The 18249-nt window shown below is 44.1% G+C and overlaps 1 protein-coding gene across 5 annotated transcripts in view; it reads right to left on the bottom strand.

Annotated features, from left to right (window-relative positions):
• Positions 1 to 1903: 1903 nt before the first annotated feature.
• LOC142563788 (uncharacterized) overlaps positions 1904 to 18249 on the bottom strand; it is a 702312-nt gene continuing 685966 nt past the window's right edge. For all 5 annotated transcript variants that reach the window (XM_075674427.1, XM_075674407.1, XM_075674415.1 and 2 more), the window contains 4 exons: positions 16732 to 16848; positions 13872 to 14087; positions 5679 to 5880; positions 1904 to 3484 (listed from right to left, as the gene is read on the bottom strand). In XM_075674427.1, the coding sequence (XP_075530542.1) occupies positions 3478 to 3484; positions 5679 to 5880; positions 13872 to 14087; positions 16732 to 16848 (542 nt within the window). In that variant the 3' untranslated portion in view covers positions 1904 to 3477. The remainder of the gene's footprint in view (positions 3485 to 5678; positions 5881 to 13871; positions 14088 to 16731; positions 16849 to 18249) is intronic.

Genomic DNA, 18249 nt, shown 5'->3' with positions numbered 1-18249 from the left:
TTATTCCACCTTCATTCACCCTCATCAGCTTTAATAGACCTCAATCGTCTTAATCCAATCAGTAATCAACCATTACTTCGCTCATCAGTAATCATCTCTTATACACGGCTGATCATGCTTTGGTTCGCTTCCGGCCTTCCTTCGGTCACGTGATATTTTCTGTATCTCACAACGCGACCTTGAAACAGAGATCTAATGTTTTCGCTTAATAAGCCACACACAAAGGGACGTGCCACAAGCAATACTAGATGAGACGCACAAAGTAAAGCCTCTCATCTTGTGGCAGAACAATTCTCTAGAGTATAGAACTCGCCTCAAAGCTCCTTTTACATCAGTATACCCCGTTCATACGGCTTTAAGAAAAAAGGAACAACCTAATAAACGTTGCCTTCTGCATTATCGATGCTGTTATCGGCATTTCTAAAAATTTTAAACACTACTGGGGCGCGCAACTGGCCTAAAATAACACGCCTCCATAGAATGCTGCGGCCCGTCCGCGAGAGCCGGGCAGAAAAAGCGCGCCGTGCGCAGCCGGCCGGCGAGGAGAATTGGAGAAAAGCACCGCGAGGAGGAGAGTGTCGCTACTTTCAAATAATCAAGGGTCTTTAGGGTCCCATAAAGACCCTCAAGAAAATTATAGAGGGACCTTCGGGTCCCAGGCTCCGTAGCGCCGCCTCGCGGCCACAAGAACTTTCCGGATTTTCTACTTCACGCGCGCGTTGCCCGCGCCTCCCCCTCGGCCCACTACCCCTACTCTAGTACCTCGCGCGGCCAGTTGTGCGTCAGCAGTAGGCGCATGTAAAGAGAATGTTTGCGGCCGACATTGTACTTCGATGTGTATTTTTGCACACATGACCAAGGATGTCCCTGAATTTTTTTTAGACTTATGCACTTATATGCAATTCAGTGCGTACAGAAACAGTCACCTAGGTCGGCGAGATGGGCGGATACACTTATAACCTCGACCTTGCGTTACGCTGCAACGCTCATACTGGCGTCCACTTACGCTCGCCGACGGCAACTCTCATTCATATACTCACGTCAACTTAAAATCACCGCCAGCGACTTTCGTTCGTACTCGCGTTAACCGGCACTCCTGCGCACTCTCTCGTTTTACTCGCGCCTTCACTCATTGACGCCCTCCCGCTTGCCTGCGAAATGGATGTGGAGCGAGTACGAATCAGGGGAGGGAGATGGTGCGCGTGAGTGAATATGCCGATTTATGCATAGTCATCTCATTCCAATGCGTCCTCCCACAAGTGTAGATTCAGCAGTACTTGAACCATCTAATGCAGCAAAACGGCAGTAGCTCCAAGCATCATTAATCCTTTATTAATGGATGTTGCCTACCAGAATTCTTGCCGAGTTCCGATATTGAGTAGAGTTTCTGGCTAAGTGCCTTCAGCCAACACTGCAATGACAGGCAGCAAGCATCATTTCTTGGTTTGGAGCAGGAACACGGGACGAGGTGGAAGTAGTCCGACACGAGACACGCTTTCTTTTGAAAGCCCAGTCGGAGGAGAATGCAACGTCTCTGGCTGCAGTGGCGTTGCACACATGTCAAAGCAAGTGAAATGAGCACCTATGGTTCACATACGACTAGAGCTGCCTGCAGAAATTCGAAACGAAGCTAAAGGTGACTTGGGGTGAAGTTCATTTCCATTTTTCTGCCAATAGGCTTCCGCAAAATCTGTTTTTTTTTCTTTTTTTTATCCTTATTCTGTATGCATTTTGCGTTTTTAGATAGGAAGCGAATATTTGTTTGAGGTACTTATATGTGCCATCAACAGAGGGTCAAGTTGGGTACAATTCTTTTTATCTTTTCCGCAGCCAGTTGAGTGTATCTAAAAGTCTGTGCTATAATCTTTTGACAAAATGACACACGGCAACACGACTCACTAAGTATTAGGCAAAACATTTATTTTATACAAACCGGAAATAGGTACACAGAACGACTGTGTTAAGATTTACAAAAGAAAACACGGCATCACAACACAGGTCCAGTAAGGTTCATAACAGAGTTAAATCAAAAATGGCACAAGTGAATAAGTGACCAGAAGAAACAATTAAGAAAATTTGGAATTTGTGACATTTACAATCAAATTATGTACAAGTCTAAGGGAACAGCAAATGCTTGAAGCAGCAGTTTTTCAGCCTGCTCCTAATATAAGTGTTTTTCTACTGCTAGAAGTATCCCCTATTTTACAATTCTCAGCATGCTTATCACTTGATAGATCTGAAACAGTGGAACATTCTAAGGATATCTCACAAGATTAGCACACTCCCAACTAACTGCACTGCTCCTCTATGCAATTAAATAACATGACAGCTGTAATAATATCAGGCTTAACTAAGCAACCACAATAATAAACATAATAATAGGAATATAAGAGGTATCGTCGTAACCATGCTAGTACATTCACCCTTGAATGCAACAGCATGTTACATGTCGCACACTCAACTTGCATGCACACACATGCACACGTAACACACACACACACAGGTGCTTCCATAAGGAGCACCAGGCAAGGGAAATGGGAAAAAAGGAACACGCAGGAAGAGGGAAACTTCCAGAAACAACTGAGCATTGAACAGAACTGAGAAAACAAACAAGCCCAATTCAATTTGTTCCACAGCATTCTTTTTTTCTTTCCTTTTCCTGGCAGTCTTGAATATAGGCAAACTTGTGCAAACAGCAGGGGAACCACAGACAATGTTGCCATGAAATGCAGATGAAGAAAATGGTGCCAAGTAGATAAAAAAAAAGAAAGCAAAATGAAACCAGAAGGGAAGAAATAAAGAGGAAGAAAAGACAACTCTTTCATTTCCACACTCAGGTCACCCAGTTGATAGCGCTGGCGCAATCTTTCAAGACAACCCCCGTAGCGGACAGCTTGTTGGAAGGCCTGCTCAATCCAGAGAGCACACACACTGGCATCAAGCATTGGCCAGCATCGCCCACTGCCCCCATTTCCAAAGAACTTACAGTGCGGCACACAACTGAAAATTTTGCACCTGCTCCTGTCAGGGGGGGGCTTTTGTGACATCTCAGGTAAATTTTACAGAGTGTGAGGGCTAAGGAGGAGGAAGACCCAGTTTCACAACTCCTATGGCACATTGTACAATGTAAGCTCATGTCTTCCTGTTCAGGTGACGTGGCAGCATGAAATTGGACTAAGGAAAAAAAAAAGAAAAAAATAACATGAACCCTCACTAAGTGATAAAAAAAAATACTCAACACGAATAATGGTAGTAGTAATACAAGACAAGAAGGACCCTGAGGTTTGCTGGTTGTTACAGTGGTGCTCTACTCCACCATATTTCATTTTTTTGATTTTTTCACACGATTGCTTGCCCCATTTTACAGTTGAAATAAGTTACTTGACAAAAATAAAATAATAAAGACACAAGCATCATCGTGTGGTCTGCAATTCAGCATTTTCAAAACTGCTCCTCTTGCTGTCGCTGTTGCAGTAGTCAAGTGCTGCAAGATGACAAATAAGGACAGAATAAGTCATGGCACACATTCCAATAAATTTCCTTTTAATTCAGGAACCATTATGGATTAAATTTCTCCGCACACAAACTTTAGAAAATGAGGCAAGCCACAATCTATGTTCAAGGTGCAGGATTTAGAGCCCCTTGGCTGCCCTTTCCTAAGCACCGGCTGTCGCAAAAAGCGGAGAAAAAAATTAAAAGTGAATATACATGTTAGATGCTACACTCTGAAGAACCAGAATGTTCTGAACAATACCATCAAATTCTTATACAATTCCAATAATATTAGAAGTTAAACTCAGGCACTGTAAATTTCTGCTGTATAAACCAGTGAAAACACTACATTTCACTTACTAATATTAATTTTAAAAAATATAGCATTCTGGCTATATATAGCATATAGCCAGTGTCCACCTACAGGATGTAATTTCTATATCATTACAAACACTACTCTTTCTCAACAGCGATCTCTATCGCATTTTGCTGTCGTAGGATGACATGTATGCATTGCAAGATGCAGAGAGAATTGCTGCTTTAAAGGGCCCTTCTGGCCATTTTGAGCTGACAAGTGCCGTACATACAATGCACGTTAACGATTGTGTATGCTAACTATTACATCACTACACGTCGTGGAAAGAGCTGGAACTCCAAACCGAATGCCGTTTGTACTTCTCATGGGCGTCACGCTCCCAGCCACAGAGTAAGATATATCGCACAAGTGCTCCTACGTACCTGTCAGTGTTGTGATGTCACTCATAGTCGCATGTCATTTCAAGAATTATTCAAGGCAATGTCTGTTCTTTGTGTAATCTGTTGCTTCAATAGCCAAATTAGAGTTTAGAGAAATAATAAAACACACAAACCGAATGCCTGTGCATTTTTGTTTTACTTCGCACTGTAGCAAGAGAGATCCACTTTCATTTCGTCTGCTTGCTCCCGCGTCGTGCAGTCACACGCGCAGACAATGAAATTATGTCCTTTTCTACCATGTTCCAGCACGCGATCATGCTCTGTGATCCGCTTGTGTCTGCCTCAGTATTCGTGTAGCACTGACATGTACGGCTACTCAGGTGTTCTTGCGCGCTGCACAAAACGAGACAAACGTAACAACTCGTGTGCGATGGAGTCAGCGAAAGCATGCCGCGCAGCAAAAAAAGTAAGGAAAAAATGATAGCGGGGCTCATGACGTATGCGTCGGACGATCCTCGAGCTCTGGTATGTGAGAAATGAAGGGAAGAAATTTTACTTGCGGAGGCTAGACGGGGGAAAGTGGAGAGAGTGTCTCTCTTGGCAATGGCGCTCGCCTCCTGAAATCATGGTTTCGCGGCACTGAAATATTTCTATCTCGGCTATTAATGAACCAATTTGAATAATTATTGCGGCAGAACTCTTCAAGTTAAAGCAGAACATAACAAGTTAAAGCGTAAAACCGAAATTTGCTATGTGGCCTGGTGAGGGGCCCCTTAAACAGGCACAGGCTGCAAAGTCTTCCTCAATTTTTTGAGAAGCTGTTTTCTTGGGACCACAGAGACTTCATGAGCTTCCGTCTGTTCCCAGCACACAAAAAGGTATTTCTTTTTTGCCGACCTAAAAGGCCACTTTGTGGTTGTCTCTTCTCGCTGCACATGAAAATAACTTTTTTTTGCTGTTGCCAGCCCTAGAAGAACTGTAGCGCTGTGGTAGTTTCGGCACTCTAAATCACTCTATGCTTGCTGCCTCTGTGGAGCTAACATTGAGCAGCTTGACAACGCTGAAATTGGATGATGGTCAGCGTGATCACTGGGGTAGTAATGGTACGCAGGCCTTGGCAAATGTTTTGACACAGCAGGTACAGACATAAGTGGATATCCACTTCCGTTGTAGCACCTGATGACAATGGCTATAGGTGCCTGCTGCTTTGCACCACACTTCAAAACTGAAATCGTGAAGTGCATGAAATAATTTGGAAAGTTTTAATACCAGACTATAACATGCAACAGAGATTATGCATGTCAAATTTAGAAAAAGAAAACTTTGATGCAGATTTTCACGATACAACAAAACAGTGGGAAAAAAGTACAAGGTTTTCAATGGAACTAAGATCAGCAAATTTAATATGTTCATTATGTCATAGGTTTCGTCAAACTAGGTTAAACTACACAGCTAAATGGTGCAAAACAATGGTAATAATAATTTCTTACTCATGCAGTGAAAAGCCCTGGGTGTGCAGTGAGGAGGCGACCTCTTCTCCACAGTGGGATCCTTCTTCTGAATGTGTAGCAAGAGAATCATTGGACAGCAATGAATCACTGCGTTCTGCTTTACGGTGCCTTCGTGTCATCAGCAATGATGCATCTGCACTGCAGTCCCCAGCGGTGCTGGCATCTGTGCAGAAACCACTCTCTGCAAGGCAAGAGCAGCACACAGTTCGCTTCAGCCACTCTTTTTTGGAAGTTAAGCAAAGAAGAGGCGCTCCTCTGGATGCCTCATACAAGCCCGTCGATATTGCATTGAAACCTCATCAATTCAGCACTAGTTAACCTAAAAACCTGGGCAATTCATACACATAGAATGGTCAAAAAACAGCGTCACCAAATAATGAACACACTTTGCTACAGAAAAATTTACAATATATGTGCCATTTCTACTTGTTAAGAACGTTTTGTCAACAATGCAGAAAAGGAGCTTAGAAGTAGACAATGTGGGGGAAAATTACTCTTATGGCGAGTTTCTCTAAGCAGTGTTTCCCAAAAGTTTAGAATTGCACACAAATATCAATGTTTGTTACTTGACAAATTGCAGAGAACTATTGCAGCCAGGTCCATTTATATCAAAGTAACAAAAAAATGCCCGTGAGTTTCATATAGCGTATAACTTAATATAAAAGTTTAATGGAATTTGTCTTCTAACAACAGTGCATAAAGGACCCCTCACCAGGTCTGGCAATTTTGAGCGGACAAGCACAGTGCATGCAATGTGTGCTAACAACCATGTCAGCTAAGTATTACATCACTACAGATTGTGGAAAGAGCTTACCATATTTACTCGATTCTAACGCACCCTCGATTGTAACGCACACCTGTTTTACGTGGCCCAAAAACACCCTCTATTGTAATGTGCATGTTTGCCGTGACCTAAAAAAAAGAGTCCTTTACGGTAATGCGCACCTTATTATTTCATACAGAAATACAACTTTCATCTGAAAAAACAAAGTTTACTCCCAATGCACTAAAGTTGCAAAGGATAAAAAAATTCGCAGTTTCACCCGAAACACGAAGCATCAATTGCAATAGCAAATTGGCAGACAGCTATATGAAGTAAGGATAGTACTTTTAACGGCCATTTAATCTTGTAAACATTCACTTACTAATTAAATTGAGAAGCATGGCGTCAGGCGCGCACAAACAAACACGAACATGTTTCACTCGATGACTGCGGAAACTCACTACCAAAACGCTGGAGTGACGAATTGCAGTAGCACGAGCAAGCGAATCGACCTTTGTGCTGCCTCTCGCTTCAACGCGAACTAAGCAACGAGAACACAGCGCGGCGCACCTAGACGCATAGACCATAGCATAAACTCTGTCCCCATCGCAGATCGCTTTTAATATGGGTGCCGCGTGCAACCACGCCATATGCAACTGCTGCCGGAGTGGAAAGCTTCTTCTTCTGTTTGCGCCAGTCCAGCACGCAAGTAGTGGGAACTCCGAATGCCCATGATGCAGCCCGATTTCCGTCCCGTCTCCGCACATGTGATCACTCTCCCTTTCATTGTGGCATCATGATGAACTAGACGTGTCTTTGCAGTTGGCACTTCCATGCTGGTAGAGCAAACGCAGGAAACATGAAGACCAGCACATGGAGGAAGCTATGGCAGCTAAGCTCGAAGATGGCTTGAAGCACGTACGAGAGGGACATTCTGAAATGCCGATGGCGATTTGGCGATGCAGATTTAGCGTCGTACTCGATTCTTACGCACACGCAATTTTCGGACCTATAATATCGGGGAAAAAGGTGCACATTAGATTTGAGTAAATATGATAAATTCCTAACCAAACATTGTTTGCCCTTCTCCTCGCGAGTGCCGCGCTCCCAGCCATAGAGTCGACGTATATCATACAAGTGCGCCTACATACATGGGAGTGCTGTGACATCACTCACAGTGACATGCGACTTTGAGAATTATTCAAGGCAACATCAGTTTTTTCTTACATCTACTGCTTCAATAGTTGAATTAAAGTTTAGAAAAAGCTTCACCGACAATTACGATACTCCCCAATGCAAAATTTGAGTGCAGCTCTATATGTGTTTTCATTTCCCGATATACTGGCTGGCGCGGACAATTTGTCTCATGTGGCATGTTGCAAATTGAGCTAAGTGTGGCATGATGGGCCTCGCTAATCTGGAGAGTGCAAGAGCCAGCACGTGGGTGACATGTAAGCACGATTTGCAGTCGCTGCCGACAGACCTCCCAGACGATGCGTGCCACTCTAGCATCATCTCGTAGCCATTGTCGCCATACTACGCTTCTCACGCTTTCATCATACCGTATCTACTCGCATAATGATCGCATAAATTGCCGCAAATTCAGGGGCGAATCATTATGCAGGTTAAATTTCCTGCGAAAAGAAAGTTTTTTTTCCTCTGGCATTTGGTGTGGGACGACAACAGGTCAACAAACAGGCAGCTGCCGGTGGAGCAAGCCGAATGTGCCGAACGCAATATTTTTTCTTTTCGGGAGTACATTTACACGCATTGAAACAGTTTCTTCCATATCAGTAATGAATAATATCGTTAATATTGGCATGTCTGTGGCACTAACGCAGCCATGTCCACTTTGTGGGGACAGAAACAGAGATGGGCGTGCTTAGCTGCCAGTGACATAGAAACACATGGCGGGTATGGGAAACTGCTGCATTTGTCTTCACTACTATCCTAATACGGCACGTTTCCGCTAAGGGTGGGTGAATATCTAAGCTGTATTAGAAGTATCGGCGTATGAATAGGGCACACTTTTAATGTATCAGTCTAAACGTGGCTACTATCGTTGCCGCTCGCGATTTGTTGCGTGCCCACGAGTGCAGACGAGAAGAATCGAAAGGCGTCTTTTTTGTTGTTGTTGACTACAACCATTATAAAGCCTACACATAATAAAGGCAAGTTTGGCTGGAGCTTTTTGTTTTTTTTTGTCATGGAAGTGCGGAAAGTGATCAAAGGAATGAAATGGGGCATCTGCTTAAGAATGTCTGGTGCGTGCAGACTGCTTGATTTGTCTTGAAGAGTCGTTCGAGTAGCATTCGACAGCATTTGACAGATGGTAAGCGTGATCATCATTAGCTAGACTTGGCACACGACATATCGCTGCAGCAAGTTCAGGTTGCAATCATTACACGGGAAAGAAAAAAACCTGATTTTGACGACAAAATTCAGGGGGGCGATCATTACGCGAGTGCAATCATTATGCAAGTAAATACGGTACCTTCCTCCGCTTTCCACCACATGATTCCGCTGCACTCTCTTCTCTGCTTTCCTCCTTGCATCTTTCATCCCCCCACTGCGCTTCGCATTCGCTTTCCATCTTTCGCCGTGCTCGTTCACTCGGTTATACCATCGCCGCTCCTGCCCATGCCGACACTTGCTGCAGGAACAGGCGCCTAAGAGCTGAGCTTTAATAATAAAACCTACAAACCGAACGTCAGTGCGTTTTCATTTTACTTCGTACCATAACAAGAGAGATGTACTTCCGTTTCGTCTGCTTGTCGTACAGCAAAACTATGTCACTTTCTGCCATGTTCCAGCACGCGATCACGCTTTGTGATCCGCCTGCCTCTGCCTCAGTGTTCTTGTAGCACTGAATTATATCGCTAGTCAGGTGTTCTTGTGCACAGCACGCAAAATCGTGCGCTGCGTGAAACAAGGCAAATGCAACAGCTCGAGCACGAGGCCTTCAGTGGAAGTGCACCGCAGAGCAAGAAAGCGAGAAAGAAAAAAAAAAAAAGGTGGGGCCCGTGACGTGTGCGTCCCGCAATCCTCCAGCACCAGTATGGAAGAACGTAGGGAAGAAATTTCACTAGCAGTGACTTGACAGGGGCAACTGGAGAGAGTGCCTGTGTTGGTGGTGATACGCGCCTTCTGAAATCATGGGTTCGTGGCACTGAAATATTTCTATCTCAGTTATTAACGAACTAATTTGAAAAATTATTGTGCCAGTACACTCCCTAGAGGGCATGTAACAACTTCCAGCGTGTAGTCGAACCCCGCAATAATGAAGCCGCCGGGGTACGAAATTCATTTCGTTCTCACAAGAATTTTGCTGTCGCAAAAACTGACAAATAAGCTTGCCTATTACTTTTAAGAACCAAATTTTGATGAAAAAAAGTTGCTTGTTTTGCTCTGCTTCACCTTGCTGTGCAGGAGCTTCACAACTTGGGCCTCGCAAGCTATGCATAAGCTATGCATAGCTTTGTTGTCATTGTGGATGCCTAGGAAAGTTGGGATAACGTCCAAAGCATCAAGCACATTACGCGAGCTTGATAGCCTTTCTTGTGTTTGCTTTTCGCCATCCTCGTCGTCACTTTCCTCATGTTCTTTGCGCACACCGTCGATAATATTGTTGCCGCTGAACTCCGCGTGCACAATCAAGTCGACGTCCGCACACAAAAAGTCATCCAGTTCGGCAGCGTCTGGCACTGTTCAATGCACACAGCAAAACGCGTCCAATGCTTGAGTTAGTGGCTGCAGATTGTCACTACCTGAAGAACCGCTCGATTCTGGCTCTGGCAAGGCATGGGGACCAGCCGCGAAACCGGCGTGCCTGAAGCAGTTCTGGACAAGGCCGGCCAAAGTAACAGGTCACACCCTGGCAAGCATCTCCAGCGCCATGAAAAGATCAATTTCTGTGTGTTGCTTCGTTTTGATTTGCCGGATGAGTCTCCCTTGGTGCACTGACTTGATGCTTTTTAATACCGTATTTACTCGCATAATGATCGCACTCGCGTAATGATCGCACCCCGAACTTGCCGCAGCGATATGTCGTGTGCCAAGTCTAGCTAATATTGATCGCGCTTACGATCTGTCAAATGCTACGCGAACGACAAGACAAACCAAGCGGTCTCCACGCACAAAACATTCTTAAGTAGATACCTCATTTCATTACTTTCATCACTTTCTGCATTTCCATGACTAAAATAAAGCTGCAACCAAACTTGCCTTTATTATGTGTAGGCTTTATAATGGTTGTGGTCAACAACAACAAAAAAGGCGCCTTTCGATTCTTCTTATCTGCACTAGTGGGCACGCAACAAATCGCGAGCGGCAACGATAGTAGCCACGTTTAGACTGATACACAGAAAGTGTACCCTATTCATACGCCGACGCTTGTAACACAGCTAAGATATTCACCCAGCCTTAGCGGAAACATGCCGTATTAGGATAGTAGTCAAGACAGATGCCGCAGTTTCTGCAGCATGCCGGCCATGTGTTTCTATGTCACTGGCAGCTAAGCGCGCCCATCTGTTTCTGTCCCCTCAAAGTGGACGCGGCTAAGTTATTGCCGCAAACTTGCCGATACTAACAATATTATTCATTAGTGATACGGAAGAAACTGTTTAAATGCACGTAATGCACTCACGAGAAGAAAAAAAAATCATGTTCGGTGCGTTAGGCTTGCTCCGCCGGCCGCCATCCTTGTTTTGGTGTCCTGCAGCAAACGCGGGCCGAAAAATTTTTTTTTCTTTTCGCGGGAAATGTAACCTTCGTAATGATCGCACCCCTGATTTTGCGTCAATTTTTCTGACAAAAAAGTGTGATCATTATGCGAGTAAATACGGTAACCCCTTGGTCCACAGGTTTGATAACAGTTGTGCAGTTCGGAGGGGGGGGGGGAGGAGAGATCAAGCGGACACTCGTCAGGACGTCTTCGGTATGGTGAGTACTGCAGTTATCTAAAAAAAGGCGGACGGATCTGCTCTGCTTCCTCATACCCACATCAAAGGCTTCCAGCGAGCTGGAGAATGTCGAGTGCCTCATCCAAGCTTTCTAGTTGGCAATGAATTTGACTGGCAGCCTTTGGTTACCTTTAAAGCACTGTGGCTTCTTGCTCCAGCCGATCACGTGGAGGCGACGTTGTCGGAGCCATTATATTAGAGCACAAAAGAATAGTCACCCGCTTTTTGCTTAGCTTGCCGCCATGACATTTTTGACACCTCAAGTCAAGCATTTTCGATGGCTACATTCGGCAGAAAAACCCAGTTTCATCCGCATTATAAACTTCGTATGTTTTCGTTATAAAAGTATGTTTTCGAAACTTTCCTGCATCCAGGATGATGCTGCTTTAGCGTCGACGTTCGCCGACTGCCCTGACAACACCTTGGCAACTATGCAGTGCTGCGTTTTGGATCGGCTTAGACATCTGGCACTCGCCTTAAAGTTGCTGTGCCCCAAAATGCATGCTAAGTCAATAGCCTTCTGCTATAGAAGGCATCCAGACAAAGGCACCTTGTTCGCTCTCTTGCCGAGGAACCACTGGAAGACAGCTTTGTCGCCGTCTTCGTAGGCCGGCACTGCCGCCGTCCTGTGCTAGGTGTGGGCGCCATTCTGAAGTGGTGCCATGATGCTGTTCTTGTATTTCAGAATCGTAGAAAGTGAGCTGCACGAGATACTGAACTCCTCCACAACATCCGACTTCTTTCCGCCTTTTGCAGCTTCGGCGATGATCACGGACTTCTCCTGAAGCATCAAAAACTTGCGCTTTTGAGAGGCGGCATCTTGGTGACCAGGCCAAACAAAACTAGGCCGTAAGCAAGGCGCAGGCAAACTCAGCATTCACACGGCGAACGGCAAGATAGTGTGGCAGCGTGCGGCCAGCGGTGTCGTCACATGAAACGTCACGCACCCACTTAGTGGCCAACAGATGGGCTAGCAAAATGCCATTTTCAGTGACCGAAAAAAAAAAAGCACACGTACACTGCTATCATCATCATCATCCAATTGAATGTAAACAGCAATGGCCGCGCCGATGCTTGTCAGAAACTTATGTGCCCGACTTGTCAGATGAGTCATTATTGTGCTGCTGCAATTTTCATACTTCTGGGTTCCCAACTGGCTCATGTGCCTAACAAATGTCGCAGATCACAACCTCAAACTTCCGTTAATGCGGGACTGCTTCTTAAAAACTCTTTGCTGTAGAGAGGGTGCAAATGCATTGAACTCTAGGGGCGTTCGCCGGAGCCACCGGATTTCTTCGCTGCCGCGAGAATTTCATTCTTGAGGGCTTTCATTATTGAGGAGTTCAACTGCATAACCAAAATTTTCTATGTGGCCTGGTGAGGGGCCCTTTAAAATGAGGGATATAACATACAAGACACATACAAAGAACTGATCGTATTATCTCTTGTTTGAGACTATCATTGCCAAATAGCCTAAATTTGCACTCTAAAGAAATTTAGCCACTAAAAAAACATTTGAAATGAAAGTTTCCTTCTTTTCTCTCTCTCACTCTTTGAAAGGAACTTACTTAACCAGAACAGATGCTGACTGACTGTTAGGTGATCATTCCGACAGTATCAACAAAAGTGTCCAATGGCTATGGACACAGGCCTACACATGCCACACTGGCTGGCATATATGCAATTTATTTTTCTTGAGAAATCTATGCAAGGCTGCCACGAGCAAAATTCATGGAGGCAGGAAATAAACTAGGAAGGAGAATTACATGGTGCAGCCAGCCTTCACAAGCTACCTCTTCGTGAAGCCATTTCTTTCGCTTTTTCTCTCTCAAAAAGCCGGTCCAACACATGACCCTGCGCTCGGCAAACTCTGTCCAGTGTGCTTGCTTCTCGTTAGGCTTTAGTCAATGCCCACTTGTTTGGGTGCTCTGCCAACTGCTGTGCACATGTTCTCCTGATATGCTTGTGCAACTTGGGTCATTTATTGCAATGCATACATTTATCATCTTCAATTGAAAATGCGAATGCAGCAACCACACAGTGCTGTCACAGCTGTTGTCTTTTCGAATGAGCGTGAGCAGGGCACACCTAGCGCAGTGGTGGATCACACTAATGTATACCATGAAATGGTCACGTATCAGGCCAACATGGATTAATTTTATTCCATGATGCTCCCTCCTCGTTCTTTCCTACCTCCATGGGGAAATCCACACAAGGCATGTGCCATGTTTGAAGGAAACGCTGTTGCAACACATTTGGCCATTCACAAAATGAGCCTTGATAGCCGACTCACTAACTAAAGACATTTTTCAGTCAATTTCATTTGATTATTGATTAAATGCACTTGCTTGTTTGGCGTAATCTAGTTTTGAATTAATCCAGACATGACTGTGTTGCGTCACCTCACCAACCAGAAAACAATATAGCCCTATAACAACCATGTCTTACCTGTAGAGCAGTGAGACTGATGGGTCAATGATCGCTGTAGAGGTCGAGGGCTATCACCAGCCTCAAAACCAAGGTTGAGGGCACAATGGAGAGAGCCTTGGCTTGATGATGATGAGGACGAAGAGCTTACAGAGATGATGGAATGAGGCCGCTTGCTGGCTCCGCCTTCCCGGCCTAACTCCAGGAGACCCAGAGGACTGCGCAGCCGAGGTGCGGCTGCACAAGCAAAAGAGCCAGGCACATTTAGCGCACCACCATTGAGGCCAACACAATAAGTCAAAAATAAGTGAAAAGGGGGTACCACAGGGAAACTCTTTCCATTTCATTCGACATGCAATATCAATGGAGACAAATGGGAAGGGGACAAGTGTTGTCTACCAATGAAGCTGTTTTTGGAATGTATACTCTCTCTTTTTTTTTAATGTGAAAGCATTACATGTCCCATTACGCGAAAATACGGCGTTGTAATCTGCTGTGTGACTGAATGATGCTACCAAAAATGGCCGACGGCTAAGAGTAAAACCCCATAAAAGAATACTCGAATCGATGTCTAATTTATCAGGAAGATTCCTGTAAAGAAAGTAAATTGAAAAGAATATTAGGTAAATTTCGGTCTGGGTGGGAACTGAACCCGGGCCTCTGGGGTGCAAGACGAGCACGCTCCCCCTACGCCAAGGCAGCTCCACGGTTCTCGTTGACAATGTGTGCCTAAGTGCATGCGTCGTTGGGCACATGACAGCACAGCCAACGGGCAGGAGGTAGTGCCACGTCACGTGTGTATAAAATGAGTGTATAAAATAAAAAGCACTACTTTCGAATTTAATGCCGCTGAGCGGTCCTTTGAGTCATGAATTCCTCGCAGGCAAGCGAGGGCGTTGAGACGCTTGGTGCATTTTATTTGGCCTTGCCGAAGCACAGTTAAAACACAGGTGAGAGTTCGTACGGACAAGGAACGCGCAGAAAAAAAGCATTTCACCAAAGTGACTATAATGCCTTTCGCATTCCCACATGTAAGCAATGTTAAATTTCTTCGGAAATTTTTTTCCTGCTTCCTGTAACTGCTGCCCTATTTACGAGCTGATGCCTAGGCCTTACATTTGCCACCTGTTCAAATGTTCAAACAATTACAATAAAAGCCCAGGAGGTAGACAGCAGTTGTCCTGCTCATACTTATCTATTTCCATGACGCACAAGATGAGCAATTTAATACATGGAAATCAACTAGTGCCTTTTAAGTCCAAAAACTACATCTGGCAATAAAAGGTGCCATAGAAAAGAGCCCTGAATTACTAGTTTTGACACGAGGCTTGTGAATGCGCACCAAAATTTCAGTAGGTGGCAATATTAGTTAGTGTTCTGTCCCCATTTACATGCAGCCACTGCATTCAGGAATTACCGTATTTACTCGCATATGCTCGCACTTCCTTCTTTTGCAAAAACTTTATCCAAAGTAGGGATGTACGATAATTACACTGGAAAAATACTCAAAGGGAAATTTGTCGGTGCTTAAGAAAAAAATTTTAAAAAGGAGTCTCTGTAAAAGGTGGTTATCATGCCAGCAAATGTAAGCTCAAACAAAATATTACTACCCAGCAACATTTAAATTTGTAATAAGAGCACAGGTACTACACTGGCAGGAATTGCAAACGTCCCTTATCTGTAGACAGTGCCTGAACCTCGAGTCACCAAATTGATAAATAATGTGATTCTCGGCCAACCTATTCAGCGTCAGTGGCAATACAAATGTCACTATCACTTCCTCATGGCTCATCATGTCGCCACTGTTCACACCGATGTTGGCCTTTAGTTTGAAACTAGCCACAAAACTCCCATATTGCCTTATCGCAAAGCGACACAACAAACAATGACAGTATTAGCTATCTATGTGCAACTCAAACTTGACAGAATCATGGAAACCTCGCCAATTGCGGTTTAGATTGGATTGTGGTTGCACACACCGATAGTGTGCTTCAGTTGCTATACACGATTATTATCACGGGGTGGAACCAGCCAACAGTCGCTGCAACAATTTTTGAGGATGCAATGATTACTCAGGGAAAGACAAAATTCTAATTTTTGATGGTCAATGTGAGGGCGCGAGCATTATGCAAGTGCAAGAATGCAAGTAAATAGAAGTAAATACGGTAAGCCCTTGACCTTGTGCTTAGCAGCAGAATGCCACATTTGCAGTCACATTGGCTGGTGTGGCTAGAGTGTCCCACATCTTTCAAAGGATGTCAGCTGCTCTGAAGAACAAGCAACAGCGAGCCTCCCCTTTGTCACCCTTACTAAAGCTACCAAGATGAGAGTCATTTAACGGCTGATAATACTGGAATGTTCTAGCTATAGTATTTATATAGCAGGAAACAATAAGCAGGAGAGAAGCTCCTAGCGATATTAAAATTGCAAACATTTTTTTGAGGCACCATTACATCAAGACTAAGTATGGGAACAATATAGATATACCAACACAAGAACCCAACAAAACATTAAAAACCTTCACTGTTAGCAATGATCAACACTGAAAGAGACTTCCCTTGCTAAAAATACCTAACACTTCAACACTAGCACCTATAATGTTCAAAAAGCAAGTTTTCCTCGGCATACAAACAGCATTTATTATTTTGTTGTAGCATGCTACTCTCCCCCATCTCTCTCACTCTCTCTCTCTCGCTCTCTTTTACACACACACAGTGCTCTGTTCTAAGACAAAGACTTAAGTCAGCAGGCTACTGGTTAATGCATTCATGTATGCCAGTTAGTGAAAATCAGTAAGGATAATGAAAAAGTAAAAATTTACAAATAACAACCAGCACATGACATCAAGGAACATGTACAAAGTAGAAATTCTATTGCATACTTCGGCTAAGCTGCTGGAAAGTGATGGAGCGGTCGTTGATTTGGTCACTGCTGGGGCGAATATCAAGGCAAGGTTTGTTGCCGATACCCATGGACGACATCTCTGCAAGGCGCATCTCTGAAATTGAAGACCCAAGTGATCAACCACTGTTCGTATGCACAGGTACTCTTAAGCTACAAACCAGAAAATATATTTACAGAGAAATAAACAGTCATCTTTGCTGCAACTCAAAACATTGCAATCAGGCATTACATGTTCTTTATCCAAGCATCCCCATTGAGAAAAATGACCACATTAAGAAAGAAATTAAATTCTGGTGTTCCACATGCCAAAACCATCACCTGATTATAAGGCATGCCATGGTGGGGACTCCAAATTAATTTTGATCACTTAGGGCTCTTTAATGTTAACCTAAATCTAATACACAAGAGTTTTTGCATTTCGTTCCCCTCAAAATGCAACCACCACAGCTGAGATCGAACATGTGACCTAAAGTTCAGCATTGCAACGCCATTGCCACTGTGCTACCGTGGTCGGTCCACACTAATCATACCGAGCTATAAGAGCATAACGATACCAAACGTATAAGAGCACAATGCCAGCAGTGACTCAAGTCCTGCTAGTTGGGAAAGTGCTACCAAATGTAGCCATATCATGTTTCTTATTAATGTAAGCTACTGTAAGTATCAATATGCTACACGCATGTCTCTCGTTGTGTGACTGAGGCGCAGATGCAGGCATTGTCCAGGTACGTCTATACTGACCCTGAGCATTTTGTAGTAAGTTCTTGTAGAAAATGACATTTGTGAAAAGCAACATATTCCCCGCAGAAAACAAGTGGTCTTTTAGTGCTTGTTTTGAATGTTAAAAATAACCACAAGATACTGAAATTAAGTAAGCTTAATTAATATTAATATGCATTATTTAATGGCTTCAAACTCTCGTTAATTCAAATATATATGACCACGCACTGGTTCATTCAAACCACCCTCAGACTGCAACGCGAAAGATCAAAAGCGGCGCTAGTGTCCAACTGAAACAGAGCGCTAGAGTCCGCATCTCCAAAGTCATCAGCTGAAACTGTAAGGAAACGACAGGAACACTGAAATGCTTAGTGCCGAAAATATGCCTTTATAGCCTTTATTCTTGCATGATACCATGCTGGCTGCATGTGCACAATCAAACACCTTTACAACTAATGCCCCTGCTATGAAATGACCTGTGCAATGAAATATTTATTATGTCTTGGCTGAATTACTACTACCATTCATATGTAGTGTGAATGCCTCTACAGCGAAGACCACCACAACGAATTTGCCTGTCCAACTAAGGAATTTAGGCCTCCCCAACAGCTGATTTGTTGATTTACAACGAATGCCTCGTACCGCTGCCACCATTGCAAATACCACTAAGCTATGCTCTGCACTAGCATTAATGGCAGCACTGGCAATGCGCTTGACGATCCTGCTGAAGTCAGCAAGCGATACAGTCCTGCTGCACTGCTCCAGGAATTGCTCA

The sequence above is a fragment of the Dermacentor variabilis genome, chromosome 1 (assembly GCF_050947875.1).
Source record: "Dermacentor variabilis isolate Ectoservices chromosome 1, ASM5094787v1, whole genome shotgun sequence".
NCBI classification, from domain to species: domain Eukaryota; kingdom Metazoa; phylum Arthropoda; class Arachnida; order Ixodida; family Ixodidae; genus Dermacentor; species Dermacentor variabilis.
This window is presented reverse-complemented; position numbering and strand designations above follow the sequence as displayed.